Source organism: Phacochoerus africanus, chromosome 4 (genome assembly GCF_016906955.1).
Source record: "Phacochoerus africanus isolate WHEZ1 chromosome 4, ROS_Pafr_v1, whole genome shotgun sequence".
Classification (NCBI taxonomy): Eukaryota; Metazoa; Chordata; class Mammalia; order Artiodactyla; family Suidae; genus Phacochoerus; species Phacochoerus africanus.
This window is the reverse complement of record NC_062547.1, coordinates 140394531-140422417: the sequence shown is the minus strand read 5'-3', so window position 1 is coordinate 140422417 and position 27887 is coordinate 140394531. Positions and strand designations below refer to the sequence as shown.

The window sequence follows — 27887 nt, the reverse complement described above, 5'->3', positions numbered from 1 at the left end:
CCCTCCCTCTCCCCCCTCCCTCTCGACGCTGTTCCTTTGTCTGTTTCCTCTGATGCTGCCTCTGCTCATATGCCTTCCTTTCCCTGCTCTAGGCTGTGCCTCCAGGCTCTTGCCCCCACCAGTAGTAGCCTTTGGCCCCTGGTGACCTCGGCTCTACCTACCCAGGACCCAGACCCCATGCCCTGCCTCCTCCTTCTCTCCCTGAGCCCAGCCAGCAGCTCACGTCCCTCCCTGTCCTGGGCCACACGGCACGCCTCTTTGACCCCAGCCCTTGGTTCCCTGTCCTTGTCTGTCCCCAGGGTCGGACAGGAACCATGGAGCTGATTCCTCATCTCCACCTCTCCCCTCCTCCCATCTCCTCCATTCGGTGTCTGGCTCACTGTCTCTCCCCAACACTTGTTGGCCTCTCCAGGTCCTGTTGCCATCCTCTCCCCAGCTCTGCCCACCAGCCCCCCATACCCCATGCTCGCTTCCCTGGGTCTCAGCAGGATCTCTCTCCCTAGAGCTTACACCTGTGAGGTACCAGAAAGAGGGCGGGGTCTCAGGGTAGGAGGCTGAGGGCTAGGATAACCTCCGAGGGTGGAAGCCCCTAGCCCTTCTTAAGTCCTGGCCCCTCCTAGGCCCCTGGCTCTATCCTGAACCCCAAAACCATCTTCCCAGCCTGAACCACCTCAAGCCTATCTCTTACCTTGGAGATCAGAACTCGGGGTTCCCAGTCTGATCTCTTCCCGCTTCATCCCACGGCTGAGCCCTGCTTCTCATGTGAGGTCCTTCCCGCCTGTGGACGGGGTAGGGCAAGGACAAAGCACACAGAGGCCACCAGAAATGAGGTGCCAGAGTTTGGTTTATTGGCTCATCCAGTGCCAAAGGTCCACGGGGCACCCTCTTTCCATGGGATTGAGAGCCCCCTGGCTCCTACACGTCTTTCCCTTCCTCACACATTCCTCCTGGCCCTAAGCGAAGCCACGGCAGAGGCTGGGGCAGAGTGAGGGGCAAAGGCTGGGCTCTGACAGGGGTCTGCTGACAGGCGGCCTAGTCTGCTTGGCACAGGAAGAGGACCCTGGGGGAGGAAGGTGGGCCCCAGGTGAGGAGGGAAGGAATCCGCTCAGCAGGGGCCTCTAGGAGGGCCCTGAGGAGGAAGGAGCCCGGCCCAGGAGCAGGGCAGGAACGCAGGGGGCGGAGAGGGAGGGGCTCGAGGGCAGAGGAGGTGAGAGGCCCCTCAGAGCCCTACAGTCCCAGGGGCTGGGGTCCTCTGCGGTCCAAGAGGAGGAGGAAGGGCTGAGGGGGGAAAGGGTCAGCTGGCCGAGGGCGGAGGGAGTAACTGCTGGAGGGAAAGGCCCTTGCTCTGAATCCCCAGCCCTAGATCCAGAAAGAGACACACACGCGCGCACACACGCAGACACACGCACACACACCCCGGACCCCACTTCTTTTCAGTGGGCACACAGCCCCCAGCTGCAGCTCTGGCCTGGCCCTCCTGGTCACTTAAGCGCATACTAAGCCTCTGTCCTCCGCTCACAGCCTTGGGCCCAGAGCCCCTGCCCAGGTTCTCCGAGGCTTTCCCCGCGGCCTCCCTCTGTCGCCAAGCCTTCAGGCCTGTCTCTGGTAAATCTGGGCTGTGACTGGCCCCTGACCTTGAGCCTGACCCAGGGAGAGCAGTGGGGGCCGTGTTAGGGCTTCGGACAAGGGGACGGCCACGGTCTTCAGCAAGGCACTGGGTGGGTGGGGGCAGGGCTGGAGCGGGGACAGTAGCATTCAGGCTCTGAGGCGCCTGCACCTCCTTGGGTGGCTCAGTCCTCAGCTCCGGGTCCAGCCTCTACCCTCAACCCCCACAGCAGGGCCTCCCTCCATTAATCCAAGCCCTTCCAGAGGAGCGGCCACGGGGCAGGACGGGAAACAGCCATCCGAGAGGCCCTGGGGCCCGAGGCGTGAGGGCTACTGGTACAGTGTGGAGCCGGGTCTGCAGCCTGGGGGGCTGGGGCCTCAGGCTGAGTCGCCCCCGGCGGACGTCTTCTTCTTGGGCCGGGTCTTCAGCGTCTTGGAGGCCAGTGGCTGTGGGAAGCAGGGAGCAAGGCAGAGGGCTCGGCCTGGAGCCGGGATCCCCCCCCCTCCCCCGCCCCGACCCCCATCTCCCCCTGCCCCGGCTCTGGCCTGGCTCTCACCTCAGCTTTGGGCACTTTTTTGATGGGTTTGGCCTTCTTAGGAGCCTTGTCTCCCGTGTCATCCTCGGAGATCTCTGTCCGGTGATCTGGCTGGTTCGGGCCTGACCTTAAACTCAGGGCAGGGTCATCTCCTGGTCAGAGGAGGAAAGAACAGGGGTCTGGCGCCTCCCCTCCCGGCCTCCTCCCCTCGCGCCCCCTGCCCAGCCCCGCGCCCTGTCTGTACCTAAGTCCTCAATGGTGTCCAGGAGGCCGCCAGGGCCGGGTCTGAGGCGGCCGTCAGGCCCCTGCAGGGGCAGCGCATCCTCGTCCCGGATCAGGGTCAGGTCCTGCATGCTGAAGCTTCGCAGCTTCTCTGACAGCACCCCCTGGCCCTAGGGTCACCACCACGCGCCGGGAGAACCGGAGGAAGGGGCGGGGTGGAGAGAGAGGTCACTGTGGGGGGCTCGGAGCTCTCCCAGTGCCCTCGCCCTGTCCCCTGGCAGCCCTGACACACTGGGGCCCTGCTTTCCCTTTGCACAGATGAGGCAACCGTGGCCCGGAGGGTGGAAGTCCCTCGGCTGGTGGGTGTCAGAGGCAGGACTGGAAGCGCAAGCTGCACAAGCCCCCAAACCTTCATGGCCTTGAGGACATGGTGGATGCAAAGGGGCCTGGCCAGGGGCACGAGATGCGTAACGGGGAGCCCCGGGGACCGGCTCTGCCCCCATCTCACCTTGGCAGCAGCCGTGACTGCGGCATTGGCGGCCAGGTTCAGACCCCTCTTGCCCACCCTCATCATGGTCTCGTAGCTCTTGTCTCGGGCCTGTGTGATGTACTCGTCGATTTCCTGGGGGGAAGGAGGAAGAGGTGAGGGGGGCCCTGCCGGCCCAGGAGGCCAGTGCCCTGCCAGATCACCCACGGGGAGAGCCAGGAAGGCACGGGGCTGCAGGCACCCGGCTGCCTTGACCTGAGGCAGGTGGCAGGCGAGCTTCCCTTGTTCCAACAGACCTTCTCCTTGTTGGACAGTGTCGGGTGCACGAACTTGCGGTAGAGCACGCTGGAGCCTTTGGTGTAAGGGGACAGCAGCCATATCACAAAGGCGATCTTCAGCTCAAAGTAGAAGGGAAACCTGTTGGGGGACAGAGGCTGGTGGCAGAGCCTGGGGCAGGGAGTCAGAAGGCCACTGGTCGCCCAGCCCTTGGTGCACTGGGGTCCCCATGTGGCTCAGCTGAGACTCCAAGTGGGAAGGCGGGACATGACCCCAGCAGGATTCCCTGCAGCAGTGGCTCTCCTCAGCCTCTTCCCTCTGACGCACGACGCCCACTCCTGTGCTCTGAGGTCGACAGGAAGGCCAGCTCCCTATCCTTCCAGCTCACTCCGGGGTCCTCGCCCCTCTCTCTCTGCCCTTCCTCCCATGAAGAAGATGGGCCTCTCCAAGTGTGCTTGGGCTCCACCCTTGCTGCCATGGTACACCCATTGCTTTTCAGGACTTCCCTCCATTCTCCACTGCTCCTGCTCAGGCCACACGCTCCTTTGGGTCTGCTACACCTTCACGAAGCCCTCATCAAAGTCCTTTCTTTGCCTGGGTCAAGAGGAATCTACACCCTCACTGTTCTCAATTTTTTTTTTTTTTTTTTTTGCTTTTTAGGGCTGCACCTGCAGCATATGGAGGTTCCCAGGCCAGGGGCCTAATCGGAGCTGCAGCTGCCAGGCTACGCCAGAGCCACAGCAACGCGGGGTCCATGCTGAGTCTGTGACCTATACCACAGCTCACAGCAACGCCAGATCCTTAACCCACTGAGGTAGGCCAGGGATCGAACCCGCATCCTCGTGGTTCCTAGTCGGATTCATTAACCACTGAGCCACGACGGGAACACCTTTTCTCAATTTTTAACCCATCGTTTTTCCCTAATCTGACTCCATTCAACTTCCTCCTCTAAAACTGTTTTTCTCAAAGGCCAGAGGCCCTTGTAATCTATAAACACAGGGATCTTTTGTCCTCTACCTGTCCGTAAAACTCTCTTCTCTTCATTTCCAGTCTACTGTGCTGTTAGTCCTCTCTTTCAAGAGGCATTTGCTCATTCAATATTTTTTTTTTTTTTGCCACACCCATGACATGCAGAACTTCCTGGGCCAGGAACTGAACGCGCAGCACGATAGCGACCCCAGCCACTACAGTGACAATGCCTCATCCTTAACACACTGTGCCACAAGGGAACTCCTCAATAAACATTACTCAACACCTGCAGTGAATACACAGCTCATTCGGGCATTCTGAGTCCTCAAAGTACATATACACAGGCATTCCCGTCATGGCTCTGTGGGTTAGGAACCCGACTAGTATCCATGAGGATATGAGTTCGATCCCTGTACTCACTCAGTGGGTTAAGGATCTGGCATTGCCATGAGCTGTGGTGTAAGTCACAGACGTGGCTCGGATCCCAATTTGCTGTGGCTGTGGTGCAGGCTGGCAGCTGCAGCTCCGATTCGACACCTAGCCCGGAATTTCCATATGCCACAGGAGTGGCCCTAAAAGAGAAAAAAAACTTTTTAAGAAAAGGAACTCCTAAAAAAAAAAAAAAAAAGACACATAAATACACAGAGCCCAAGAGTGCCTGGGAAATGCCTTTGAAATACAGGCATCCAAAGTTTTTAAGACCGACTCTTATGCCTATTTTCCAAATAGGGAAACTGAGGCCTAGAAAACTGAACTGCCCAAGGTCACGGTAAGTCTGGCAGAAGCAGGTTTCCTGAATTCTACTGTGGTTCTTTGGCTACCGCCAGAAAGAAATGGGAGGGTTATGCCTGCTCTCATTCTGCTGATCCAGACAGGACTGGATGGAGGCTGGGGGTCAACGCAGTCAAGCCGGAGGTGATCCACAAGCACGGAGGCCCCAGCCGGCTAGGGGAATGGGCTACACCCCTTTGTTGTCCCAGGGCCCATGGAACTGTCGGGGGATTCAACCTTGAGGGAGTCCACCCTGGGGCTCGGGCTTCGGTTTGGTTGGCGGTATAGAAAATGCAGGGACCCTGGCTCTTGAGAGGCAGGGAGGGGATGCTGGACCTCACCAAGAGAGCACGATGTCTGTGAGGGTCTCAGCCGTGGTGAAGAAGGCAAAGACGATCCAGTACATCATCCACTTCACCTGCAGGTACAGAGGGTGTGTTAGCGGGGCGCCGGCGGGGACACCCAGGCTCCATCTCCGCCTGCCGGCCATGCTGGAGGTGCTGTGGGGGACACTCAGGACCTCGGCTGTGCCTGTGCGTCGCGCCGGGGCTGGGGGAAAGGAACACACAGGAGCTCCCCTGACCCAGGTCTCATGAGTGCTGACCACATCAGTGCACAGTCATCCCTATCCGTCATGTGGCCCACGGTCCTCCCCCCTCTCTGCCGTGTGGGTCGAGGGCGGGATGAAAGGTCAGACACTCACATATTCCTTCACGTTTTTCGTCTTCACGGCCTTGTAGGAAGAATAGGCGGGGTACAGGGTGCCAAAGATGAGCCTAGGGAGGCAGGCATGGTTACTGGGCCCCTCGGCCAAGGGCAGTGGCCTCTCCCTCCCAGCTCTGCATCAGTCTCTGGGCAGGGAAGGGGAGGAGGGACAGCACTCCCAAGTGCCGCACCAGCTGGATCCCTGAACTCAGGTCAGGGCTTAAGGTCAGAGTAGTCAAGCCTGAGGTGATCCGCAACCAGAGGCCCCAGCCGGTGCCAGCGTGATGCCTCATACCCCTTTGTTATTCAGGTTTTGTCCAACAGAAAGGCCCAGAGGCCAGAGGGCCCTCTGAGGCCTCTGCAGCCCTGATCCTCGGTTCTGCGTGAACACATCACAGGGAGTGGGGTGGGCTCACTGCCACGGAGTGTCTTCCTTCTCCAGGTACCACACCCACTGACACCTAGCTGCCCTTACCCTCCACCTCCCTGCCTCAGAGCCAAGCTGAGAAGGGCCAGGGCTGCAAGGGAAGCTGACAGCACCTAACAGGGCGCTCCACCTGGCGGTCAAAGGTGCCACTGTAGCCTGCTTCCCTGGGGACCCGGGGAGCAGAGGGCACAGGGGCAGGAGGCCCTGAGAGAGGCAGAGATTTACTCCCCCATGGAAATACTTTTGAGAATAGGCTCAGGGGAGTGCGCTGGGCTAGAGGTCCTGGCTAGAGTGGCGTCTGCTGGTGATTCCCTCAGAGACCACACAGGACCAAGTGAGGGAGGGAGAGGACCGATGCCCCTCGGGGCACTCATTCAGACAGAAGAGAAGCAGCCACTCCGAAGGCCACATGGAGGTCTGAGGGCCCTGCCTTCCCTCTAGGGTGGGATCCGGGAGAGGCAGGAGGGAGGCTCTGGTGGGTCTAGGGAAGCCAGAGCACAAGCACATGACAGCACTGAATGAGAAGGTGACAGCAGGGAGGGGATTCTGGGCCGGCAGTCCCTCATGGTAGAGGCTGGGGGGCAGGGTCATGAGCTGAGGCAGGGGTTGCCTGAGGCCCACGTGGAGCCCCTGGCCGCCCAGCCCCTTGACAATGTGTGGGTACTGCCTGTTCCCACACAGACTTGCCTCACTGAGGCAGGATACGTCCGAAATGGCCCGTGGAGATGGGGTGGCGGGCGGAATCCTCAAGGACAAAGCCTGTGGTTGTGGGAGCAAGGTTCCCTCCTGGAGCCTGGGGGAGGTGGTGGGGACATAGCTGGCAGCCTGGAATGAAGGCCACCTAACAGCCTCCCTCCGCAGCTTTCACAACCCCAGGCTGAGCACACACATCCTCTCCCAGGTGCCTCCCACACTTTGTCCTCCAACCATCTCTGCTTTCCAGAGCCCGGCCGCCCTGGGGGCCTCCCTGTGCCCTCACTCCAGTCTCCTGACAGTCAGTGGAAGAAGGAGGGGAAACCAGGCCCTTTGGAGCAGCCAGGGCTGCCATGGCCCTAAGCTATGGAATGAGGACGCCCTGCCTCGCTCCCCGCTCCTCCGGTAGCCCTCTCCCCCAGGGAGATAGGAGCCCAGGTCTCAGGAGCTCTTCCACCCCAGATCTGCTATGTGGGGAAGCGGACATACCATCTCCCCTTGTCAATCAAGCCAATCAAGCCGTGCTGCCCAGCTCCCGGGATGAGGGAGGATGAAGGAGCAGGAAAATTAAAAATAAAAGGGGTGGGAAGCCAGGCCTGCCATGCTCCTCTAACATTTCCCCCCTCCGGTCCTGGGTCCTACACCGTCATGTCTCGAGGACCCCAAATAGGGACGATGCGCCTTTAGGTGAGTCTGCTGTGTGAAGCCACGGAGAGGTCCTCTCCGGGCTTCAATATCCCTCAACCCCCATCCCTACCGCCCCATCCCCCCTCCAAACGGCCGCGCCCCGCCACCGCCACCCCCGCAGCCGCACTCACACCACCAGGCGAGAGATGATCCAGGACACCATGGCGGGGCCGCGCGGGGCGCGGGGCGCGGACCCGGCCCGGGCCAAGGATGTAGCTGCCGGAGGCCCAGCGGCGGCGGCAGCAGGAGCCGCAGTAGCAGCAGCACCCGCAGCAGCAGCAGCCGCCGCGGGGGCCGCGGAGCGCCGAGCCGCCGCCGTTAAAGGGGAGGTCCCTGCCGCAGCGGCGGGCCGTGGGCGGCGGCGGCGGCTCTTAAAGGGGAGGCCGCGGCCGCGCGGCGGCGGCGGCGCGCCCCCCTGCACCTGCTGTGGCCGGGCATGCGCCTTTGACCCTCGGCGCCCTGCCTTCCTCTAATCTCTTGTTCACCTTGCTTGGGTTCCAAGCCCAGGGTTCAGAGGCCTTCAGAGTTCCATCCTGACATCCTGACCCTCCTCCTGTCCTACCCATATCAGGCTAAAGGACTTAAACATCCCACGGGGAATAACAGCTATGACTTAGTGCTTACTGTGTGCCAGGGCCTGTGTGCTAAGATCTTCAAGTGCGTTATTTATGTGACTATCCTATAAGGCAGAGGTTGTAATTATCCTCATTTTGAAGATAAGACAATGGGAAGCATAGGGAGGTTCAAGAATTTGCTGGGAATCACAAAACCACTAAGTCATGCTGTTAAGGTAGGAACTCCAGAAGTCCACGAAACAGGCTACTTCTCCCAGCTGCTGACTAGCAAACCCTCCTCCCCCACCGCAGGCCATCAAGACACCCACCCAGGAATCCCTGAAGTCAAAGGTATAGGGGCACCTGTCCACCCCGCCATCACCAGTCACTCCAGTTGTAGGAAGACCTGACACAGTCCCCAGTGTGATTTCTTTTAGGTTGTCAGTTCCTAAGCTTTGTAGGGGAACAAAACCTTTTGCTCTCGAGGTGGATACCCTGGGACAAGGGAATCACCCTCTTAGTAAAGACAGGCTGGGAGAGAGGCCTAGGGTCTAGGTAGGTGTGAATCCAGGGGCTCCAGTTCCACCCCCATCAGCAAGAACCGGTGCCAGTGGATGGCCTAATTCTGAATACATTTATATCCAGAATGTAGGCTAGCCTGCCTCCTGATTTTCACCAAAGCAACAAAGCTCCAGCAACCTCTGTAACCCCCCTTCCCCCGCTGCTTTTTTTTCCTGTCTGCATTTCAAAGCTTCTGCATTCTTTATGTCAAGGTGTAATCCTCTGATGATCACAGCATAACCCGTGCCCATCCTGGCTGAAAGGACACGCTCAGAACTCTATTTCACTTATGGCCTTATTCAAACTCAGTATCCTTGAACCACACAATGGTCTATTTCCACCCTGATAATTGTATTTCCAGGCTCTAAACATTTTGGAAGATGTTTTTTTCCAACAGGATCCAGAGGAGCAGCCTCTGGTGACCCTTCTTGCTATTCTTTACAGCTTCCTCTTCAAAAGGCCTTCTCTAATCGGAACGTAGCCTGTCCTCACCCCTTAGGCCACTTGAATTGCTGCTTGATAAACAAGAATAAATCCTCTTTGGGTCTTCTTCTCCCAACCCTGAGGTGGATCTAGGGCCACATGATTCACAGGTGGGCAAGGAGGCCTCTTGCTTTGAGGAGCCCTGCCACAATTGCCCAAAGCTTTGCACAAGCCATTCCCCAAGGCCATTTCCCCAGACTGCTCCAGGAAGGGAGGAACCCACAGTTCCCACAGAGCAAAACCAATGGGAAGCCTATCTTTGCTCCTATCCTGTAACTTACGCAGCATCATCCCCTCATCCCCAAGCCCTCAAACCACAATGACCTGGCACTTCCCTTTCCCAACTGGGCACAGATCCAGGAAGCAAAGTGTAATAATTGGATGCAGCAATGCAATGATATGTAAATGAGCCATCCTCCACCTCCAATCCTCTCCTTAACCTGGCCCTGCTTTTAATTTTTATTTATTATTAATTTTTAATTTTTTTTGGCCACGCCCAAGACACGTGGAAGTTCCCAGGCCAGGGATCCAAACTGCACCACAGCCGTAACTAGAGCCACAGCAGTAACTAGAGCCACAGCAGTGACAACATCGGATCCTTAACCCGTTGAGCCACCTGGGAACTCTGTGGTCCTGCTTTTTAGAATGGCTGGCACAGGAAGAATTTAGTCCACTACAAACAGATTTGTTAGATTTTTAATAAGAACATGGAAATCCCAATCAGCCCTTCAACAAAATTAAAATACAGAAAGTGAAATTAAAAGTATTCTACAGTAAATGACTTTTATTAAAAAAAAAAAAAAAGTAACTGTGAACATATAAACAAGCCTGCAGGGCACTACAGTACAGCTGGGAAGAAGATAGATACATTTTCCAATGTACCTATGGGCCAATGAACTCCATCATTTTCAAAGAAATTCTTAATAAAACTCCACTGAGTTGGAAAGTTTTGCTGAAAATATTTTTGGACCAAAAAACCCCCCAAAACAAAAAGCCTCATGAAGGAAAGCAAACTTTCCTCTGCATTTGGAACTATTAAGAGGAGTTCCAAGGGAACGCTGGTAATAGGTGGAAATAGTTCCTGGAGTCACCAGTGTGTGTAGGCATGGAACACACCACAGATCAGACACGACAAAGTTCTTTCGCAAGATTGCTGTTCCCTCAAGATAAGACTGAAATGGGAGAAGGAAAATAAAAGAACCTTAAAAAGCCAATTCTTTTAAATTCTGCTTTGGCTGATTTTTGTGCTATAATGGGCAGTTGATTTCTAAAAATCTTATTTCTTCAAAGAGTTTTATTGAAAGGAAGACTAAATGTAATGTGCCTTTCCTCATAATCCAGGAAAACAACTGTGGTATTTCAAAAATTCTAAAAATATCTACTTTCATGAAATAGTAACTATTTCACTACAAACCTATATTTCACTAAAATACACACGCTTCCTAATCCTGGAGCCTCCTGGGAAAAGCAGTGGATCCTCCCTGGGTCTTTTAAGACTCCAGTGCTCAGGGGAGAGGTGGCGGGAATGGCTTCACCTGGCTCCTGGGATGGGCTGTTGTCAGAGGCCGTGTGCAGAGACACTGTCAGGCTTCCACCAGGCGTGGCTACGCAGTTAACCCCTGCTTGCACCAGCTGCGTGATTCCCCTACCTCCAAACACATTCCCACTTAACTAGGCACGAAATAGAAAGAAAAGAAGGGTGTGCCCACGTTCCTGGCTCCATGAACCTCAGATCACGAGAATGTGCAGGAAAGCCCAGCGATGTTCAGGCAATTCAGAGTCCCAAAAGGCCACAGGATGGGGATGTGGCGCCCTCGGCTTGGAGTCTGAAACTGTGTGTGTGAACAGTGCGACTTTCCTGTGTCAACCTTCAGTGTTGAGGCAGCGTAGAAAAGAGTGGCTGGAGAGTTTGTAATACTGACCACACTGGCTCCAAGTGAAGGACCTCTGCTCCAGCAGAGAACCTGCCGTTCCCTGTATGTGTTGTGAGTGAAAGACCTGCTTCGCAGGGGAGTCTGGAATCGCTCCACGCCTAAGACCTTGCCAGTTTGGATTCGTGAGCCTTGAGGGTGCCAACAGCATCTTTCACTGCGTGATAAATGATGTTCTTCACCTGGAGAGAGCAATCAGCAGAATCAGTTCATGGCAGCCACATACTGTGTTCTGCAAATGGACATGTGTGTTCTGTACTGACTAAGGGCCTCCTGATTAGTGAGGAAAGCCTACCCAGCCAGTACTGCATCTTTTCCAAATAATCCCATAGATGATTTACAAGTCACAGAGGATATACAGTTCTACATTCAAAAGAGAAAAATGAAATCATTTGAAAGGCTAAATAATCACCATCCTCTATGTGCCTACTGTGTGCTGGCCACCACTGCTAAGCTCTTTATGTGGACTCTCATTTCATCTTTACCGTAATCTTATCAGGTAGATTCTATTATTATCCCCATTTTACAGATGAGAACTGAAGTTCCATGGTTAAGAATCCTATAACTAATACGAACGCACCAAAACAGAGCTCCCGTTGTGGCGCAGCAGGAATGAATCCAATTAGTAACCATGACATTGGGAGTTCGATCCCTGGCCTCGATCAGTGGGTTAATAAGAATGCACTAAAACGACAGTGCAGAGATAGGATTTACTGGGTGTTTTCCCCTTTTGTGCTTATATGTATTTTCTAATTTGTCTACAAGGAACACATATAGCATGTGAAGTAGGAAGATGCAGTAAAAGTTATTACAATAAACTTAACGGGCTAAAGACAGTTTTAGAGCAACATGACGATTACTTCTGAGGAGGTGGAATGGGGAGGGTTATGATGGAGGCTTCGATAAGGTCACTGTTCTATATGTATATGTGTGGTACGTACGTGATGCTTCATTTCTTAAAATGAGTGATAGGCACACAAGCCCCCTTATGCTATTCTCTATTACATTTTTTGTATTAACTCAGCAAATATTTATTTACTGAGTATCTACTCTGTGTGAGACACTGTGCTAGGGAAAAGCAGTGAATAAAACAGTAAAATCCCTGTCCTCATGGAGCTTAAATAGCTTATGTCCTAGTACGGGTAGAAAGACAACATAATTAGATGGTGAAAAGTAGTACAGAAAAAAATAAGGCATTGACAGAGGATTGGGAAGTGACATGTGACAAGTAGAGACCTAACGGAGCTGGGGTCTGAAATACATATGTCTGGAGTTTCTGTTGTGGCGTAGTGGGTTAAGAACTCGATGTAATTATCTGTGAGGATGCGGGCTGGATCCCTGGCCTCACTCAGTAGGTTAAGGATCCAGTGTTGCTGCAAGCTGCAGCACAGGTGGCAGATGTGGCTTGGATCTGGTGTTGCTGTGGTGTAGGCCTCAGCTGCAGCTCCAATTGGACCCCAGCCCAGGAACTTCCAGATGCTGCAAGTTCAGCTATAAAAAAAAAAAGAAAAAGAAAGAAAGATGTATGCCTACTTGCATTATATCTATAATATCAATGAAATCTATGTATCAATGCAATTGTGCTTCGTATAAGAGCTTTATGGTTGAAATGTTCCATAATTTTGAAAAAGGAATAGCTAAACAGATCAGACTTGGGTTAATGACTAAATCTACCAGCAATCAAGAAAAATCTCCAACCTCATGGGTCACTGACTAAAGAAGATACACCCAGCCATAGGCATGATGAGGAAAACAGGCCCACGTGAGAGGCCGGGGGAGTGCCTATTCACATTGCTGAAGTTCTGCCTGGGGAATCTTGCTTCTTTATTCTTTGTTTTTTGTTTTTATTTTTAGTGTTACTAAAGCATCCAAGTGTATTAACAATGAAATTCTGCCCTTAAAGTTCCAATCTATTTCTGAGCAGAAGAAAACCTAATCTGATTGTCTAGCTTGGATCTGTAAGAGGGAAGATCTGTCTTAGGGACAAGGATTACAGTCTCTGGCAGGGCTCTAAGGAACTGAGAGTGCGCTGAGAGAAGCAGCTTGGGGGAAACAGGCATAGAACACAAAGCCACAGTGCTTTTCCCATCTGACTGAGAGGTCAGTCTAGTCAGTTACTAATAGTGAAACACTGTATTTTCCAGGGGCAGAGAAACAGAAAACTGGAAGCAATTAGGTTAAAAAATTAATATTCTCTAAAAGCAAATCTGAAAAGGACCCATTAAGTATTTCCTGGAGAGGCGTTCCTGTCGTGGCTCAGCGGAAACGAATCTGACTAGGATCCATGAGGATGCAGGTTCGATCCCTGGCCTTGCTCAGTGAGTTAAGGATCCGAGGCTGCTGTGAGCTGTGGTATAGGTCGAAGACACAGCTTGGATCCTGAGTTGTTGTAGCTGTGGTGTAGGCCTGCGGCCACAGCTCGGATTCGACCCCTAGTCTGGGAACTTCCATGCGCTGTGGGTGCAGCCCTAAAAAGACAAAAAAAAAAAAAAAAAAGTCCTCCTGGAGAGAGGACTGCAATCCCAGACATGGTCCCTTTAATCATCTCTTCACAGTTATAATGCCCTGATAATATCCTCAGAAAGCAGAATGTGTTTCCTGTCTATGTAGCCTAGTGACAGAAGAGAAAACCGGGTGGGGGTGGAGGAGGAGTTACTTACCTGCAGTTTATCCTCATGGTTTGTATGAGTGTTAGAGAGATGCCTGAATTCCTGTGTCAGGCGAAAACAGTGCTTTACGTGTTCTGGAGATACAAAGTCTTCTGCTACTTTTATGCAACTGTATAGATTATGCACCTGGGAGAGGAAAAGTACAAAGGCAAACTTCATGCATTAGAGATTCACTAACACATAGAAACTGTCCATCATATAGTTAAAATAACCCCAAACTTTAGAAATACTTCTAAATTCCATTTTTATAAAAACAACAAAAGCAGAAGAATTATGAGCATAAATTTATAAACAAAAATGTATCTACACAGAAAAGGATCTGGAAACTTAACAGCAGGCTACTTCTGGGGAAGGCAGGATGAGGGGTTGAAAAGGGATAGGGCAGGAGTTCTCTTGTGGCACAGCGGGTTAAGGATTTGGTGTTGTCACTGAAGCGACTTGTCGCTGCTGTGGCTGGCGTTTGATCCCTGGCCTGGGAATTTTTGCATGCTGCAGGTGTGGCCAAAAAAGAAGAAAAGGGATAAGGGCGTAGGGAGCTGAACTAAGATTTTTACCTTTTCTTTAATAGTCTCTCTTTAAAAAATTTTTTTTGCCTTTTATTTATTTATTTATTTATTTTTTAAAGGGCTGCACCCATAGCATATGGAGGTTCCCAGGCTAGGGGTCAAAATGAGCTACAGCTGCCAGCCTATACCACAGCCACAACACCACCAGATCTAAGCCACGTCTGGGACCTACACCACAGCTCTTGGCAATGCCGGATCCTCAACCCACTGATCGAGGCCAGGGATGGAACCTGCAACCTCATGGTTCCTAGTTGGATTTGTTTCCACTGTGCCACAATGAACTTCCTCTCTTTAAAAAAATCTTTAAACGAGCATTTAAAATTACATAGGAGTTCCCGTTATGGCGCAGTGGAAATTAATCCATGAAGATGCGGTTTCGATCCCCAGCCTCGCTCAGTGGGTCACAGATCCGGCGCTGCTGTGAGCTGTGGTGTAGGTTGCAGATGAGGCTTGGATCTGACAGTTGCTGTGGTTGTGGTGTAGGCCAGTGGCTATAGCTCTGATTTGACCCCTAGCCTGAGAACTTCCATATGCTGTGAGTTCGGCGCTAAAAAAAGGACAAAAAAAATTACATGAAAGAAAATTAAAAAGCAAAAAATAAGCTGCAGTTTAAGAGCAATCACTCTAAGTCAACAATCTACATCTATTGCCAGATTAGCAAGAGAATGAGAAATAAGGCAACTATGGGAATTGTGGACTCCCATGCCCCGTTGGAACCTACCTGGTGTGGGGCTCCAGCAGGTATGAAGACAGCATCTCCCAGGAACTGAACAATGGCCCAGCCTTGCACACCATATTCCTCGTAGAGCCGTTTACGCAGGGTCTGGTCCAAGTACCAACTTTGGTCATGAATTGGATCATGATCAGGGGGATTCTCCTGGCCTTGCTCTTCTCCAACCTGAAGCCATAATCAAACCCCAAAGATGGAAAGATCAATAAATACAAAGATTAACAGCATAAATCCAACCTGCTACCGTAATGTTGCTAGTAGACCAAGCTTCTACTTTATTCTATTCAATGTCCTTTTGAGTGTGGATTCACCCCTCTGGGGAATTTCAACAAAGGGCACAGATCTTTTATGCCAAGAGATTTCACATGAGAAACCCTAGGCAGGCTGTCTCAGCATCCCCGGACCCTTGATCTGTGAGCTAGAGCCCACCCAGGGGCATACCTTTCGGAGCAGCTCCCGGATCTTCTCTGCATCCTTGGCTGCATAGATGTGCCACAAAGCACCAGGTTTCTCCTTTCCATCATGAATCCTCTGTTTGGTCACCTCATCAGCATCTCCCTCGTCAATTGTCTTCAGTACCTCTGAAAAGAGCAAAATGACACTTTGCAATGTAACCAACTATTTCAGTACCTCTGAGTGAAGCAAAATGTCCAATTCAAACAAGTTTAGTCTCCACTATTCTCCATCTCTGTGAAGTGATACAAGGTAAAAATCAAAGAACCAATTTTCACATTGGTCTAAGCTTCCTACACATTAGAAGAGCAACCTTATTAAGGATTCGGCTTTGCTGTGAGCTGTGGTGTGGGTCGAAGATGCAGCTCGGATCGCGTTGCTGTGGGTCTGGCGTAGGCCGGTGGCTACAGCTCCGATTAGACAGCTAGCCTGGGAACCTGCATATGCCAAGGGAGTGGCTCAAGAAAAGGCAAAAAGACCAAAAAAAAAAAAAAAAAAGGAAGAGCAACCCTAATCTTCCTTTCTTTTTTTTTTGGTCTTTTTACCTATTTCTTGGGCCGCTCCCGCGGCATATGGAGGTTCCCAGGCTAGGGGTCAAATCGGAGCTGTGGCCACCAGCCTACGCCAGAGCCACAGCAACGTGGGATCCGAGCCGAGTCTGCAACCTATACCACAGCTCACGGCAACGCCGGATCTTTAACCCACTGAGCAAGGGCAGGGACCGAACCCGCAACCTCATGGTTCCTAGTTGGATTCGTTAACCACTGCGCCAAGACGGGAACTCCTAATCTTCCTTTCTTAATAGAGACTCAGCAATTTTTGCAGGTACATTTTTCCTTTAAAACATACTTCTTGCTCCAACTGTGTGGCCATATCTTATGTTCGAACTGCAGGTTATTTCCTGCTATAAGCAGATGGACTGTATACTTTCCTAAGACCTCTTCAAACTCTAGGATCATGAAGAATAAAGCTTCTCTGGTCAGTTAAGAGGGTTGGCTTCTAATCCATGTCTGCTACAACCCTTTAAAGGATAGCACAGTTGAAAGATCTGCAGGTGTGTGTAGCATCAAAAGCAAATGTGTGATTGGCACATTGTAAATCAACTACACTTTAATGGAAAAAAAAAAAAGCAGGTGTGTGGCAGGAAATATATCAAAGTAATGATATTGATTATCCCTGAACCTTGTGATACTGAGTTATTTTCTTCTTTAATATTTTCCATTTTCTAAAACTTCCGTAATGAATACATACTAGTTCTACACTGAGATAGCAGAGAGTGCAAACACAGCAAAATATCACTTTTATGCTTCATGTCTGTGCAAACAATCTGCTTTATCACCTGTCACCCACAGCTGAACTGGCTGATGGACCAAATAGGCTGGTTTGCCCTTTCTTCTTTATTCCCTCTCTTTGTGATGCTACACAGTGTAAAGGGCAGCAGTCCCAGAAAGAGAATAACTCTGGTCAAAGATACACAAGTACCACTCTTCTCGCTACAATCATCCCTTTGTCTGGGCACTTGCTGTGCATCACGCCTGGCAGAAATTTAAGAAAAAGCCACTGACCCTGACTGAGAAGACATCCTTTACTCTCCTGAAGCACCGCGTTCTAGAAATCATACCTTCGTCATGAGCACCCTCGCCGATGGGGATCCCAACATACACCATCACATTAACTGCATCAGACACATCTAAGTGAAGATTTGTTGTGCCAACTCTTCTATCTTCTGCTGTTATCAAGCCTAAAGGTAAAAGGAAAATATGCAAGGTGAAAAGGCAGAATTCTGAAGAATCCACACAGACCCTACAAATGAAAACTTACTTTTTTTGGTTTGTTTTTTGCTTTTTAGGGCCATACCTGCGGCATACGGAAGTTTCCAGGCTAGGGGTCAGCAGCTACAGCTGCTGGCCTACACCACAGCCACAGCCACATGGGATCTGAGCCACATCTTCGGCCGACACCAAAGCTCAAGGCAATGCTGTATCTTATCTTAACCCACTGAGCAAGGCCAGGGATCGAATTTGCATCCTCATGAATACTAGTCAAGTTCCCACCCTCATGGATACTAATCGAGTTTGTTACTACCGAGCCACAACGGGAACTCCTCGCCACAACGGGAACTCCTCGAAGATGTTCTTAAATGAGTAACATTGGGAGAATGAAAGATATTTATGTATCAGTAAATCATTCCACTCATCTCTTTTGTAGTGTTTTGAGCCCAGCTGACCCTATCATTAGTTTTGGCCTTTGAACCAACTCCATCCCCTAAAATGACCTCTCCTTCAAAAGTGACACAGACATGGGCAGCATCATGGACAGTCAAATGAAGCTTGGCTTTCAGGATGATTTAGGATATTACTGTGACTTCACAAAGAGCTGGTTGGGTAGCATGGTAATCAAACTTCCTTACTTTTATGAAGTCTCCTAAAAGCTAAGAATCAGGAGTTCCCCTTGTGGATCAGTGGTAATGAACCTGACTAAGGATCCATGAGGATGTGGGTTCGATCCCTGACCTCACTCAGTGGGTTAAGGATCTGGTGTTACTGTAAGCTGCGGTGTAGGTCACAGACATGGCTCGGATCTGGCGTTGCTGTGGCTGTGGCGTAGACTGGCTGGGAAATTCTGTATGCTGCACTTGCGGCCCTAAAAAACAAACAAACAAACAAACTATACTGCATACTTGAAATTCGCAAAGGGAGTAGATCCACCTAGAAATCATGAGGTTGTAGGTTTAATCCCTGGCCTTGCTCAGTGGGTTAAGGATCCGGCGTTGACGTGAGCTGTGGTGCAGGTTGCAGACACGGCTTGGATCCTGCATTGCTCTGGCTGTGATATGTAGGCTGGCTGCTGCAGCTCCGATTTGAACCCTAACCTGGGAATTTCCATATGCTGCATGTGAGGCCCTTAAAGAGGACAAAAAAAAAAAAAAAGGGTTAAAAATCACATCTACTTGGACAAAATCTTTGAGAGGAAACTTTCTTTTTTTTAATTAAAAAAATTTTTTTTCTTGGAGTTCCCATCGTGGCTCAGTGGTAACGAACCCAACTAGTATCCATGAGGACTCGGGTTCAACCCCTGGCCTCACTCAGTGCGTTAAGGATCTGGCATTGCCGTGAGCTGTGGTGTAGGTTGCAGAGGCAGCTTGGATCCCGAGTTGCTGTGACTGTGGTGCAGGCCAGCAGCTGCAACTTCAATTCAACCCCTAGCCTAGGGACTTCCATGTGCCGGGAGTGTAGCCCGAAAAAGGAAAAAAAAATTTTTTTTCTTAATTTTTAATTTTATTGGTCGTGTCCAAGGCATATGGAAATCCCCAGGCCAGGGACTGAATTTGCGCCACAGGAGCAACCGGAGCCAGAGCAGTGACAACATCAGATCCTTAACCCACTGAGCTACCAGGGAACTCTAAGAAGAGGAAACTTTCTAAGTACTGTATATATGTAGCTTGTAGACTGGGCCCATAGGCAAATCAATGACAAAAGCAAACATATTCAAAGCTGTCCTGGATACTGTCAACTTCTCCAGCACCTGTCACTCTGCCTTCTATCATCTCTACACATGCCCTAACTACAGACCTTCCTTTGTAAGTGAAATGGAAACAACAGTGTCCAAAAAGGTCAGTCGTGGCCTCTCCCTCATACCATATGCATTGTACATCTTGGGGCCCAGGTCGGGCCTTACAAAGTAGCTCGGTAGCCTAGAGGCCAGATTGAGCCTGCCATCTCGTTTGGTATACTCTGGCAGAGGAAGGTTCTCCATCAGATCTTCAAACCTACAAGAGAATGAAAGCTGACTCAGCGTGTTATAGGGGTAAAAAAAGAAAAGAGAAAAGAGGTGGAGTTCACTTTTCTGTGATTACTCTGTGATGGCAAAGTACAAGTCTCCCAAGGTGACTCGCTGTAGTTTACTAACCTTGTTGGCATCATGTCCCGAAAATCTTCCCCAGGAGGCCAGTCCTTGAGTTTGAGCACCATTGGCTGCCCATCTTCTGACCTTAATCGCTCTGGAAGACAGAAAGCTGGGTTGGCTGCTGCCTAATTCTCCAGTGACTGAAAAGTTTCAGGACTAAGTTCTTAGGAGACTTGTAACCTCCATAATGGACTAGGTGGGCTTTGTTTTCCTTATTCACTGCTTTAGCACAGGCTAAAATTTTCCATTTCAAAGTGAAAGTGCTCCACGCCTCTTGTGTGATTATGTCTGAGTCCAAAGGTGCTCTGGGAGCCACATGACTGCATGTGAGCTACCTGGTTGGCTCCAGGACAGAATACTCCTCCCACCAAGAGGCTGTAATTTGTTATTTCAGGGGTGGGGCAGGGCATGTAGATGCTTACTTTCCAGTCTGCTCTAACTGCACAGGTATCAAAGCTACTTACTGCATATGATCTCAAAGCCATCCCAGAAATCCCGAACTTTAACGTCGGAAATGATAGCACAGTTCCTGCAGTTCACCAAGTCCACATCCTGGTCTCCAAATTCCTGGCTAAAGGCTTCTGGCTTCCAGAGTTCAGACTTGAGCTTTTTATGTACCCCTGAAACCAGCACTGGCTGTGGAAAGAAAAGTATCTCCATCAGAGCCATTTAGGAAATAGTTTTAGCTCAGGGCTAAGGGACAGAATAGGAGGGTTTCCTGGGGACAACCTCTTCTTTTCTGTGATGATTTACCGTTCCTCCCATTTTCAGAATCTAGGGATTTTAACATGTCTGCTATAGCAAATGGGATCTACTTCTACTCCATTATAACACTTGATTCTCACCCAGGAGTATGTTGCCCTGGTATCTCCACTATTCTGAGATGAAGATGAAAAGCTGACAAATGCAACTCTGAGAATACTTCCTCACATCTCGAATGAACAACTATCCAGATAATTCCATAACCTCCCCCTTTCCTCACGTTCTTGCTAATGTATAAAAATCAGGAAGTGTTACCACACTATCACACAGGCTAGTGTGGCCTTGAAACGTTCATCTAGAAAAGTACCACCCACTTTAGCTTCACCCCATATCACACTTCAGGATTTTCCTCTAAAGGTGTCATTAATGCCAGATCACAACCTCACAGGAATTTCAACTGCCCTTTTAAGAATATAGAGCTACACAGCTGAGAAATAAAAGGATCTGCAATGTACTTTTAGGAATCTTCTGATTTTTAAAAATCCAAGAAAACTCAAAGCAGCAAGGCTGTCTAAAACAAACTTACTATATGTCTAAATCTCCTTGGCAAAAAAAATCTTCCAGAGAGAACTGAAATTACCCTAGTAGCTAAGGTGGGCAGACAGAGAGCCCACCCCTGGGAACTGCTGCTTCTTGTTTACCTGGCCTTGCTTCCAGCACTCCCGGAAGATCTTCCAATTGTTTTTGTTGCTGGGGTCATGGAGACACAGAAGTCTTCCATCACAGAGCCAGGAGTGAGAGGTGTGGGGGTCCAGCACATTTAACCCCATCACCATCTCCTTCACTTCCTTTTGGGTATCAGTCAAGTTACAGGCCCGTTTTGCTGCATCTGAGGTTTTCTTATTTTCTACCACGGAGGCAATGATGTGGTCAAGGAAATTGGGCAGGCTGGCCTTGTTCTTCACTCCCTACCAGACATAAGTCCATCAGGTTAGTATAGCTGAGGCACCACTGGAAGAACATTTAAAAAACTGTCTCACAGTTGCATTCACCAGAAGTTCTGATCTGATTAAATTTCATAAAAGTTACTGAAAAGTCTTTTGTAGCTGGGGAGTGGGGCTATTAAGTCAATGTCTTACATTTCCCTATCCTTCCTATTTTGCTTTATATTTATTAAGGAAAAGTATAGAAAGATCCCCTCTACTGCAAGAGATTTGAGACCTAAGAAAAATCCTTGGCATTGAGTCCTATTTGAAGCATATGCACATATATTGCAGGGATCACAAAATTTTGTAACTGTGTGAAAAAAGATGATTTTACTTTGAGGGTTATATATTTTTTCTGGTCAGCATGCCCAAGGGATATAATGCTTTAATTAAGTAACTGAGGACACTTATCAAGGCAGTGATTGTTTTCACTCCTGAGCATGCCCCAATGCACAGCTGCACCAGAGTATCCAAGAGAAAGGTCTCTTTTGAAAGTAGTCTCCCACTGCCCAGTACTTGCCCTACCAAGAAGCTCTCAGCTGTGGCAACTGGTGGTAAAGCTCAGGACCAGAGATGGAAAGTGACATCGTGGAACCAAAGGAAGGGGAGGGCTTTCGTAAACATGCCAACCCCGCGTCTGAAGTATCACTAATCATTCTCACTATAGACCAAGTGCAATCATAAAACATCCTGGGGAAGTTTAAAAAGGAAAAGGAGGACTGGGAGTTGGAACAAGTACAAATAAAAACAGAGCTCAAATGAATTTTTAAAAAATCATCTATCCAAAAGAGAAACAAATAATCCACATTGCACAGGACTCAACCACCCACAGTTCATCAAATTTCAGTCATTAGTCATAAAATAGAATGAGAAACATATTTATGTTCTTATTTTAAATGATCTCTGAAATATATAAACTGAAAACAGGACCAATGTGTGAAAATATCTGTAAAAAAAGGGAGAAAAAACTATATACATATGTTAACATAACTGAAAAGACACTCATGAAACAATGGTCACCTACAGAATCGAAGCCAACAGTGGGAAGAAGACTTTTCACTGTATCTTTTAAACTTGGTACCTTGTGAATTTATTTGTTCAGTAAATGCTTACTAAATACCTATGTCTCAAACACTGCCACTAGGGATATAGTGAATAAAACAGACAAAAACGCCTTCAAGTGCAGTTGAAACAAATAATAAATAAAACATAGTAAGTCAGATGGTAAGAAGTGCTAGGGAAAAAATAAACGCAGAGGAAATAGATATGAGGGCAGGATGGGAGCAGAAGAGACTTTTAAAAGGGGTGATCTAGGAGTTCCTGCTGTGCCCCAATGGGATCAGTGGCATCTTGGGAGAGCTGGGATGCAGGTTCAATCCCCCACCTGGCATAGTTGGGTTAGGGATCCGGCGCTGCTGCGAGCTGTGCTGCAGGTTGCTGATGTGTATCAGAGCTGATGATGCTGTGGCTGTGGTGCAGGCCGGCGGCTGCAGCCCGATTCAGCCCCTAGCCTGGGAACCTCCATATGCCACAGGCGCAGCCGTAAAAAAGAAAAAAAATGGGTGATCTAAGAAGAAGGCTTACCAAAGAGGTGACATTGCAGGAGGGAGGAGAGGAAGTTGATAGTGAAGCAGGTGGTGTGGTGACAGAGGAAAGAGCTCTTGGTGGAGAAAAGGACAAGCACAAAGGCTCTGAAGAGGGAGCTGCCTGGCCGTGTTCAAGGAACAGCAAGAAGGTGGGTGTGGCTGGAGGAGAGTGGACAAGAGGGAGAGCAGTAGTTGAAGTCCGGGAAGTGAGGGGAAGCCAGGGCTGGAACCTGAGAGTCCTGAAAGGAGTCTTCTTTATTATGAAATAGGAAGACCTTAGGGATTTTAGGCAGAAGTGATGTGATCTGATATATCTTAAACATATCCAACTGCTGTGTTGAAACTAGACTGCAAAGTGTAAAACGGAAGAGATAAAGAGGACTTGTAAGGAGTTTGCTGTAAAAATTCAGGCAAGAGAGGATGCTGACTTAGACCCAAGAGGGAGCAGTGGAGTTGATGAGAAATGGGTAGACTCTGAATATATTCTGAAGATTGCTAGCAGATTAGATATAGGAAAGGGGAGTCCCAAATGACTCCAAGATTTTGGGCCAAGCAATTGGAAGCCACTTAACAAGAGAGTGCAAACCAGAGTCAGAGCAGGCTCACAGTCAGCAGATCAGGGGTGTGGTCTGAGATACGTAAGTTTGAGATGTCTATTAGATATCCAAGAGAATAAAATATGAATGTATTGCCTAGGTTTCAAAAAAATTAGTATCTGTTATTGTCAAGAAAATAAAGTGATTTCTGAGGACTGAAAAATTTCAACGTCTTAAATGCAGTTGACTTCCTAACATGGCACAAAAGGTTTACTACTTATAGGGTCTCAAACATTCCCAAAACTTGATATAAAGAAAAATCCTGTTAGCTGGACTGATACGAGTCACCCGCATACCCTCTAACCTGTCAGATCTCTGATGGTTTGTTCGAGGGAAAGCAGCCAAGGCTAGAGTTGTAAAGAGCACACTTACCGCTGAGGATGTGGAGAAGACCGGGGGGAAAGGTATGCCTGTGTCCAAGGGGGTTTGAGGAAGCTTTCCGGGCCCGGAGTGGAGGAGGTCTCGAAGGCTAGAGCCTTCGGTTTTGTTGTTGGAGGCAGTGGGGCCCAGTAATAGACTGTTAAAAAGCTTTGGAGTCAACGGAGAGACCTTTGCAGTGGAGTTGAACGAGTCCAGCCCAAAGGGTGAATGAGATTCTTTACTAAGCACCGACCTCAGGGACCCTGCTTCTGCAAGAATATAACCAGGAAGAGCATTAGGCACAATGAGGAATACCCAGCAGGCAATTGACTCCTAAAACAATCGGCCAAGTGGGAAGGAGAAAAGACTCCCCTCCTCTGCCCCTCAAACGTATGGCTTGTCTGGACCAGGCCTGATGAGCTATGACCATGGCAGGTCTCACGGCCAAGGAGAAGCTCTCCTACTTCTTCCTGTCTTTTCCATATCTGGATTTCAAGCTTCCTTTTGTTTCCATCTTTCATCTCCCTCACTTTCTAAGACAGTGTTTCTTCAAGTGGGTCGCCACAGTACTTGTACTGGAATCACCTGGAGTGCTTGTTAACAATGGAGATTCTTGGTCTTACTCTAAAAGAGTCTCGTTTCATAGTTCGGGGGGGGGGGGAGGAATCTGCCTTTTTAATGGCTTCCCAGGTGATTGTTGAGCCCTGAGAAGCAAGTAGAGCCCTCCTGGCTAGTACTCCTGGCTGAGTAACAGAATCATCTGGGAGGCTTGTTAAAATCTCCATCAATTCTGATGAACGAGGTATGGGGTAGAGCCCAGGCATGTGCCTTTTTTAAAAAAGCTCCACTTCCAGAAAGAAGTTGAAAGAAATTTCCTCCTTTTACGTGATTGGCCAGAGAAAGCAAGTGGCATGTTTTATAAATGTGGATGGTAAAGTGTGAGTCTGAAGAATCCCAGAATAACTCAAGTGTTCCACCCACAGGCAGGGCAGAGGCTTGTGTCAATCTCACCTTTTGTTTCCTCCTTAGCCTTCTGAGTTGCTAAATCCGCCAACCAGTGCAGGGCCGAGGAGGGTGGGGCTGCGTCAGGGCAAGGGGGTCTGGTGGCTTTTAGCTCACTATTGCTGTGTGATGCCGAACTGTCTGCTTTCAGAGGCTCATCAGATCTGATGTCAGCGCTGTCGGCTTTGGGAACATGGTCGGTCTCTGGCTGTGTTACCGATGCAGTTCCTCCCCCGCCCGAGAAGGTGGATTCATTTCCAGAAGAGGCACTAGGGTTTATGATAGGAAGCTAAAAGCACAGAAAGCCAATATGGTTAAAGTGCTGCCTGTGTAGAAAAACTACAATGCAAGTAGTGACGACTGCAGACACTAAATAGGTCTGAGTAAATTTTATTTTAATTTTTAAAATTTATCTTCTTAGGGCTGCACTCGTGACATATGGATGTTCCCAGGCTAGGGCTGCAGGTCATATCAGACCTGCAGCTGCCGGCCTAGGCCACAGCCACAGCAACGCCAGTTCTGAGCCGTGTCTGTGACCTACACCATAGCTCATGGCAACACTGGATCCTTAACCTACTGAGTGAGGCCAGGGATTGAACCCGCGCCCTCATGGTTACTAGTTGTGTTCGTTACCTCTGAGTCACGATAGGAACTCCCTGAGAAAATTTTAAATTGTCCCATAAACTGCTATTTCACTCATTCATTAATTTAACATATTTTTTATTGAGTCTTACAATGTGATGGAAACTATGCTAGGTTCTGGGGAAAGAACAGTGGACAAGACTTGAAAACAAAAAAGGGTTTTTTACCATGACTTAGGCTCAATTTCTGCAATGGCAAATTGGTGATTCAAACTTCACTTCATGGAGCTAGTTTGAGTATTAAATGAGATAGTATACACAAAGAGCTCAGCTTAGTGTCTGGCACACATAAATGCTCAATAAAATGTTTATTACTGTATTGCTGAATTTCCCAATTCAATGACTTGCTCTAACGCCAACTCTACTGAAAATATATCTTGAGATCTCTCAGCATTAATCCCTGTACCTCTTACTGATCATGTGTTAGTAGCATTCCTGGAAAGCCTTCCAAATGTAAGAGGTGTGTTTTTTGTTTTTTTTAATTGCCTCTTATCCAAAATAATTCCCATCAAACTTCCACCTCCAATAACAAGGAGAAAATCATTGCCTCTATGAAGGCGTGGGACTGCTTTCGGGGCAGAAGGATCCTAGATCAGCAGACCAATATTTGTATTTCTGTCCTCAGCACCTAACATGACAAGGCAGGGACCACCATGCACACAGAAAGGAGTACATTCCTGTGACCTTTTCTATATTCTTCACCTACAGGAATCTGAGGTTAATAAATCTTTACAAGATACAAAGAATCTCTTTGTGCTATTTAGCAACCAAGCCGGAACTGGTTTTAAATATGATGAAGAGAAACTCATACCAGAGAGGGTGAATTTAAATCCCTTGAGTAATCTTTGGGGTTCTCTCCAGACAGACTTCCTCATCGCCTAATTCCCCAGGAATCCAACAGTAGCCTGGGACAACAGAGGTAAAAATGGGGCATTTCCTGGTACACACCACTTTACCTGTGACATCCCATTAGTGACAGCAGGTCTCAACACAGATTTGTTCTGCCGGCTAATACAAGGGCAGTTTGCTTTAATTCCCCACTTGCCCCGGGCAGCATGCACCATGTCTCCAATATTGTAAAGAGCTAGAAAAAAGATAACAATAACAACCTCAGAATGCTTGGATGTACCAGGTATTGTGCTAAAGACCTTATTTACATTATTTCCCTCAAGTCTTAGCACATTTCAGTGAGGTATGAGCTTTTACCCTCAATTTTTTTTTTTTCAGGGCCCCACTCACAGCATATGGAACTTCCCAGGCTAAGGGTACAATAGGAGCAACAGTTGCTGGCCACAGCCACAGCAATGAGGGAAATGAGCTGTGTCTGCAACCTACACCACAGATCACAGCAACGCTGGATCCTTAACCCACTGAGTGAGGCTGGGGATTCAGCCCGAATCCTCATGGAAAATCCCCATGGATACTAGTTGGATTGGTTTCTTCTGCACCACAGTGGTAACTCCCCTATGCTTGATTTTTGATGATGAAACTGAGACTCAAGAGAAGTTAGGTTACTTGTTTAAGTACATAAAGTTGGTAAGTGAAAACACTAAGACGTTAACCCAAGTATATCTATCTAGCACTAAAGCTCTGTGCACTCTTAACCACTAAGCTACATTCCTTCCCTCCTCTAGTGGACGCTAAGGTGTCTCTCAGCAGAAACTCCAGGGGTAGATTCCTTAATGTTTGAGTGTATGTAAACATTTTGAACTGTATATTTGAGATGTATGGACTTTACTGTAAGTTAAAATAAAATAAAGAGACCTATGTAAATTTTATACAAACATTCAACCAAATGCTTAGATCAATAAGAAGCAGGCGTCTGCCTGGAAGTACTGGAGTATAAAGGATCCTGGGGTGGGGGGAGTGATCCTTAAAGCAGTAAAGAATACAGGCAAGAGATTCACCAATTTCAATAGGTGTGTGTATATATATTTTTTGTTTTGTTCTTTTAGGGCTGCAGCTGCAGCACATGGAAGTTACCAGGCTAGGGGTCGAATCAGAGCTGCAGCTGCCGGCCTACACCACAGCCACGGCAATGCTGGATCCTTACCTTAACCCACTGAGCAAGGCCAGGGATCAAACCTGCGTCCTCATGGATGCTAGTCAGACTTGTTTCCATTGCACCATGACGGGAACTCCCCAGTGTGTGTATATTAATGGACGTGTGGAAGCTGGAAACAGACTTTCTGGAGGAATCACTGAAGTAAGCTACCACATGACAGTTGATTCCTACTGTCAAGCTGCTTTCTTCATGGATGCAGGAAATTTGATTCACTTCGGCTGGATTTCTACAAGCTTAAAAATTTTTTTTGGAAACCAGGGGACTGGCCTTTTCTGTTCTGCTGCTGCCAACCACAGGAACGTAAAATGACATCTGAAAAGCAACCAACCAACCTCTCTACCCAGAAAAGTGAGGCAAAGCGAGTACACTGGCTGCATACAATCTAGCATTTCTAAAGATTCAAATTCTCAGAGAACTTAGTGAGGCTTAAAAAAAGTCAGGCTGAGATAAACCATTTTACCATGCTTTATGGTATATAAATTAGAGCTCAATTAAAAACATTTTTCTCCCTACCAAATCTAAATAAGGAATTCCTTTACCTGTGCCAGGGATTATCTGTGTGGGCATAAGATTCTCTGGTTCATGGGACTGCCCCTTTGCACACTTCAACCAGGAGAAAACCTCTTCATCACCCATCTCTTCTGTCTCTGAAACAGAAATTAAATGACTTTACTTATTTTATGAGGATCACAAGATGTATCTCTCTCAGTGAGTCAGA

The 27887-nt window shown here is 48.9% G+C and overlaps 2 protein-coding genes across 4 annotated transcripts in view; both read right to left on the bottom strand.

Annotated features, from left to right (window-relative positions):
- Positions 1-826: 826 nt before the first annotated feature.
- Positions 827-7693, bottom strand: REEP2 (receptor accessory protein 2). 2 transcript variants are annotated; one of them, XM_047778734.1, is made up of 8 exons: positions 7510-7693; positions 5570-5642; positions 5208-5284; positions 3147-3267; positions 2872-2985; positions 2386-2533; positions 2163-2293; positions 827-2052 (listed from the first exon to the last, which is right to left on the bottom strand). In XM_047778734.1, the coding sequence occupies exons 1-8, from the start codon at positions 7539-7541 to the stop codon at positions 1984-1986; spliced, it is 765 nt and encodes a 254-aa protein (XP_047634690.1). In that variant the 5' UTR covers positions 7542-7693; the 3' UTR covers positions 827-1983. The 2 variants fall into 2 exon arrangements, with proteins under 2 accessions (XP_047634690.1, XP_047634691.1); XM_047778735.1 differs by having other exon boundaries at positions 2386-2527; positions 7510-7659.
- A 1965-nt stretch (positions 7694-9658) lies between these two features.
- Positions 9659-27887, bottom strand: part of KDM3B (lysine demethylase 3B) — a 73058-nt gene continuing 54829 nt past the window's right edge. For both annotated transcript variants that reach the window (XM_047778732.1, XM_047778733.1), the window contains exons 12-24: positions 27709-27816; positions 26061-26188; positions 24473-24752; positions 23474-23730; positions 20635-20901; positions 19696-19867; positions 19235-19325; positions 18964-19094; positions 16947-17066; positions 15314-15453; positions 14864-15040; positions 13568-13702; positions 9659-11089 (exon numbers count right to left, since the gene is read on the bottom strand). In XM_047778732.1, the coding sequence (XP_047634688.1) occupies positions 11009-11089; positions 13568-13702; positions 14864-15040; positions 15314-15453; positions 16947-17066; positions 18964-19094; positions 19235-19325; positions 19696-19867; positions 20635-20901; positions 23474-23730; positions 24473-24752; positions 26061-26188; positions 27709-27816 (2087 nt within the window). In that variant the 3' untranslated portion in view covers positions 9659-11008. The remainder of the gene's footprint in view (positions 11090-13567; positions 13703-14863; positions 15041-15313; positions 15454-16946; positions 17067-18963; positions 19095-19234; positions 19326-19695; positions 19868-20634; positions 20902-23473; positions 23731-24472; positions 24753-26060; positions 26189-27708; positions 27817-27887) is intronic.